Source organism: Calidris pugnax, unplaced genomic scaffold (assembly GCF_001431845.1).
Source record: "Calidris pugnax isolate Ruff unplaced genomic scaffold, ASM143184v1 scaffold378, whole genome shotgun sequence".
NCBI classification, from domain to species: domain Eukaryota; kingdom Metazoa; phylum Chordata; class Aves; order Charadriiformes; family Scolopacidae; genus Calidris; species Calidris pugnax.
In genome coordinates this window covers 19,254-24,814 of record NW_015091227.1, presented here as the reverse complement: position 1 = coordinate 24,814, position 5,561 = coordinate 19,254, and the positions used below count along the sequence as shown (strand labels likewise).

The 5,561-nt window shown below is 61.1% G+C and overlaps 1 protein-coding gene across 1 annotated transcript in view; it reads left to right on the top strand.

Annotated features, from left to right (window-relative positions):
- The window catches only part of CHRNA10 (cholinergic receptor, nicotinic alpha 10), a 9,221-nt gene extending 4,742 nt beyond the window's left edge, over positions 1 to 4,479 (top strand). The window contains exons 2-4 of the mRNA XM_014959873.1: positions 2,589 to 2,743; positions 3,049 to 3,581; positions 3,722 to 4,479. Coding sequence (XP_014815359.1) covers positions 2,589 to 2,743; positions 3,049 to 3,581; positions 3,722 to 4,206 — 1,173 coding nt within the window. The 3' untranslated portion in view covers positions 4,207 to 4,479. The remainder of the gene's footprint in view (positions 1 to 2,588; positions 2,744 to 3,048; positions 3,582 to 3,721) is intronic.
- Positions 4,480 to 5,561: the final 1,082 nt, after the last annotated feature.

The window sequence follows — 5,561 nt, the reverse complement described above, 5'->3', positions numbered from 1 at the left end:
CCAAAACCAGCACAGTCCCCCCAGAATGAGCTGGGACCACCGGAAAATGGCTCAGCCCTCCCCAAAATGAGCTGGGATCACTGGAAACTGGCTCAGCTCACCCCCAGAACCAGCACAGTCCCCCCAGAATGAGCTAGGACCACCGGAAACCAGCACAGCCCACCCCAAAATGAACTGGAACCACTGGAGACCAGCTCAGCCCTTCACAAGCCCCCCCAAAACCGGCACAGCCCTCCCCAAAATGAGCTGGGACCACCGGAAAATGGCTCAGCCCTCTCTTGCCTCCCCATACAAGCTCAGCCCTTCCCAGAATGAGCTGGGAATGCTGGAAACCAGCTCAGCCCTCCCCAAAATGAGCTGGGACCACCGGAAAATGGCTCAGCCCTCTCTTGCCTCCCCATACAAGCTCAGCCCTTCCCAGAATGAGCTGGGAATGCTGGAAACCAGCTCAGCCCTCCCCAAAATGAGGTGGGACCACTGGAAACTGGCTCAGCTCCCTCCAGCTCCCCGAAACCAGCACAGCCATCCCCAAAATGAGGTGGGACCACTGGAAAGTGGCTCAGCCCTTCACAAGCCTCCCCAAACCATTACAGTCCCCCCAGAATGAGCCAGGACCACCGGAAACCAGCACAGCCCTCCCCAAAATGAGCTGGGACCACTGGAAACTGGCTCAGCCCTCTCCTGCCTCCCCAAACCAACTCAGCCCTCCCCAGAATGAGCTGGGAATGCTGGAAATTGGCTCAAGCCCTCTCCAATCCCCCCAAACCAGCACAGTCCTCCCCAGAATGAGCCAGGACCACCGGAAACAAGCACAACCCTCCCCAAAATGAGGTGGAACCACTGGAAACTGGCTCAGCTCCCTCCAGCTCCCCGAAACCAGCACAGCCATCCCCAAAATGAGCTGGGACCACTGGAAATTGGCTCAGCCCTCTCCAAGCCCCCCAAACCAGCACAGTCCTCCCCAGAATGAGCCAGGACCACCGGAAACCAGCACAGCCCTCCCCAAAATGAACTGGAACCACTGGACACTGGCTCAGTCCTCTCCTGCCTCCCCAAACCAACTCAGCCCTCCCCAGAATGAGCTGGGAATGCTGGAAACCAGCTCAGCCCTCCCCAAAATGAACTGGGACCACTGGAAATTGGCTCCCCCCCAGAATGAGCTGGGACCACTGGAAACCACCACAGCCCCCCCAAAATGAACTGGAACCACTGGAAACTGGCTCAGATCCCTCCAGCTCCCTGAAACCAGCACAGCCATCCCCAAAATGAGCTGGGACCACTGGAAATTGGCTCAAGCCCTCTCCAATCCCCCCAAACCAGCACAGTCCCCCCAGAATGAGCCAGAACCACCGGAAACAAGCACAACCCTCCCCCAAATGAGGTGGAACCACTGGAGACCAGCTCAGCCCTTCACAAGCCCCCCCAAAACCGGCACAGCCCTCCCCAAAATGAGCTGGGATCACTGGAAACTGGCTCAGCTCCCCGAAACCAGCACAGCCCTCCCCAAAATGAGCTGGGACCATTGGAAATTGGCTCAGCCCTCTCCACCCCCCCCAAACCAGCACAGTCCCCCCAGAATGAGCTGGGACCACTGGAAACCACCACAGCCCCCCCAAAATGAACTGGAACCACTGGAAACTGGCTCAGCCCTTCACAAGCCTCCCCAAACCATTACAGTCCCCCCAGAATGAGCTGGGACCACTGGAACCCACCACAGCCCCCCCAAAATGAACTGGAACCACTGGAAACTGGCTCAGCCCTTCACAAGCCTCCCCAAACCATTACAGTCCCCCCAGAATGAGCTGGGACCACTGGAACCCACCACAGCCCCCCCAAAATGAACTGGAACCACTGGAAACTGGCTCAGCCCTTCACAAGCCTCCCCAAACCATTACAGTCCCCCCAGAATGAGCTGGGACCACTGGAACCCACCACAGCCCCCCCAAAATGAACTGGAACCACTGGAAACTGGCTCAGCCCTTCACAAGCCTCCCCAAACCATTACAGTCCCCCCAGAATGAGCTGGGACCACTGGAACCCACCACAGCCCCCCCAAAATGAACTGGAACCACTGGAAACTGGCTCAGCCCTTCACAAGCCTCCCCAAACCATTACAGTCCCCCCAGAATGAGCTGGGACCACTGGAAATTGGCTCAGCCCTCTCCAACTCCCCAAAACCAGCACAGCCATCCCCAAAATGAACTGGAACCACTGGAAACTGGCTCAGCCCTTCACAAGCCCCCCCCCAGAACCAGCACAGTCCCCCCAGAATGAGCTGGGACCACCGGAAAATGGCTCAGCTCTCTCCTGCCTCCCCAAACCAACTCAGCCCTCCCCAGAATGAGCTGGGAATGCTGGAAACCGGCTCAGCCCTTCACAAGGCCCCCCAAAACCAGCACAGTCCCCCCAAAATGAGCTGGGACCACTGGAAACTGGCTCAGCCCTCTCCTGCCTCCCCCAAAACCAGTCCCCCCGAAGACAGCCCAGCCCTTGGGACCCTTGCAGAGGCCACCAGACTGTGTCCCATGGGGGCGGCAGGTGGCACCAGGGGTCCGTGTGTCCTCTCCCTCACCCTCTGTCCTTGGCAGGACGAGAGGAACCAGGTCCTGACCTCCTACCTGTGGCTCCGCCAGGCCTGGCTGGACGCCCACCTCACCTGGGACAAGGACACCTACGATGGCATCGACAGCATCCGCATCCCCAGCAGCTACGTCTGGCGGCCGGACATCATCCTCTACAACAAGTGGGTTCTTCTCGGCCTCCCCGACCCCAACCCTGGTGGCTCCCTGGACCTGAGGGGGTCCTGGTCAGGGGGTGATATGGAGAAGATGGTCACCCCAATTGGGTGACAATGTTGGGCAGGAAGAGTTGGCACCAACCTGGCACCCACCTGCTGGTTGGGACGTGCCACCATGGGGGCAACCATGGGCACCGAACCCCCTCTTCCTGGAGCAGGGTGATATGGGGAGGGGACACAGGGTTGGGGACAGACCTTCACCCCACATGGGGCTCGAGGCCACCCCAACCCCACGGTGGTCCCTCCCCCAGTGCTGACGACCGCTTTGGTGGCTCCATGGAGACCAACGTGGTTCTGCGCTCGGACGGGCACATCACGTGGGACTCGCCCGCCATCACCAAGAGCTCCTGCAAGGTGGATGTCTCCTACTTCCCCTTCGACGGGCAGCGCTGCCGCCTCACCTTCGGCTCCTGGACCTACAACGGGAACCAGATCGACCTCCGCAACCGGATGGACACGGGGGACCTGACTGACTTCGTGGAGAACGTGGAGTGGGAGGTGCTGGGCATGCCGGCCACGAGGAACGTCATCACCTACGGCTGCTGCTCCGAACCCTACCCTGACGTCACCTACACCCTGCTCCTCCGCCGCCGCGCCTCCTTCTACATCTTCAACCTCCTCCTGCCCTGCATCATGGTCTCCTTCCTGGCCCCCCTGGGCTTCTACCTGCCGGCTGACTCGGGGGAGAAGGTCTCACTGGGGGTAACGGTGCTGCTGGCCCTCACCGTCTTCCAGCTGCTGGTGGCGGAGAGCATGCCACCCTCGGAGAGCGTCCCGCTCATCGGTGAGCCTTGATGGTGCCCAGGACCCTCCCATGGGACCAGGGTGGTGGGCAGCACCCATGCCAAGGGGAATGTGGTGTGGGGAGGTGGGTATGGGTCTCTCCCCACCTCCACCACATCTTCCCACCTGTTATCCCTGCAGGGAAGTACTACATCGCCACCATGACCATGATCACGGCCTCCACCGCCCTGACCATCTTCATCATGAACGTCCACCACTGTGGGCCAGGGGCCCGACCTGTGCCCCCCTGGGCCCGGTGGCTCATCCTCCACCACATGGCCCGGCTCTGCTGCGTCTACGAGGTGGGCGAGAGCTGCAAGAGCCCCCGGCGGGTGCCAGGTGGGCGGGTGAGCAAGGGGGACGCTGGAGGTCCAGGGGAGAGCCCCACGGAAGGGGAGATGGGTGCTGAGGCAGGGGGTTGCCCCCGGGACCGCTGCGTGTGCCACCATGATGGCCTGCTGAGGAACGTGGGCTACATCGCTGGCTGCTTCCGGCGCCACCGAGCTTCCCAGCGCCGGACCGGCGAGTGGAAGAAGGTGGCCAAGGTGATGGACCGCTTCTTCATGTGGGTCTTCTTCCTCATGGTCTTCCTCATGAGCGTGCTGGTCCTGGGCAAAGCTGCCTGATGGTCCCATGGACCCACTGCCACCAGGGTCAGTGGTAGCCATGAGGGTGGCTTGTCCTGAGCACCCCCTGACCCACCACGGACCTGCAGGGTGGAAGCTCCACCAGCACCAGCGAAGAGGAGACCAACAGTGGGACCCCAACCCTGCCAGGGCTGCCCTGGCTGAGGGGTCCTGGCCCCCCAAGTAGTTGTCCAGGTTGTGACAAAGAGAGATAAAGAATCATAGAATGCTTTGGGTGGGAAGGAACTTTGATGACCACCCAGTCCCACCCCCTGCCCTGGGCAGGGACAACTCCCACCACACCAGGTTGCTCCAAGCCCCCTCCAACCTGCCCTTGAACCCCTCCAGGGATGGGGCAGCCACAGCTTCTCGGGGCAACCTGGGCCAGGCTCTCACCACCCTCCCACCAAACAAGTTCTTCCCCACATCTCAGCTCCATCTCCCCTCTTCCAGGGTCAAACCCTTCCCCCTCCTCCTAGGGCTCCCCTCCCTCATCCAGAGTCCCTCACCACCTTTCCTGAAGCCCCCCCTTTTAGGGACTGGAAGGGGCTCCAAGGTCTCCCTGGAGCCTTCTCTTCTCCAGGCTGAACCCCCCCAACTCTCTCAGCCCCCCCTCCCAGCAGAGGGGCTCCAGCCCTCCCAGCATCTCCATGGCCTCCTCTGGATCCTTTCCATAGATATATATATTTATACAGGCACATACACCCCCCATGTGGGCACCACTGGTGGGCAGGGTCCTTGTCCCTGAGCCCTCCCAGTCCTCGATGACCGGTGCATCTCGGGGGTCTCGCATCACCCCAAAACCATCCATGACAACCTGCAGTCCCCCAACCTCTGACCACTGCTCCCTGGGGTGCTGACCACCTTCTGCCCCCTCTTGCATCCCCACCAGTGCCTGCTGCCCTTCTCAGCCAGGGGTTGGATGCACTGCAGCCCCTGAGATGCTGCTCCAGCGTCTGGTGGCCCAGGTGAAGGTCCTGAGGGAGTGGGGAAGCCCCATCCCCATCCCCTCTGGGTGCTGGTTGGGGCCAGGGTGATGCCCGGGAGGGATGGAGGGGTTTGGACCTCAACACCTTCAGTGACAAAGAGTGGGGCTCATGGTGGGACTGGACATGGGGTCCAGGGGGAGCCCTGGGGCTGCTGCCCACCCCGGGCAGGGAAGATCAGTCCCAGAGTCCACCATAACACCCACGGGGGGCCGTGGGGACAGCACTTCCCCAGAGAAGGGACCCCTCTGAAGTTACCCCTCGAGGCTGAGAGGCACCAAACCTGGCACCAACGGGTCGGTACGTGATGTCTTCTACATGGAACTTTTAAGATACATATAGGAAGCCGACGGGATGACAACTTTGTGT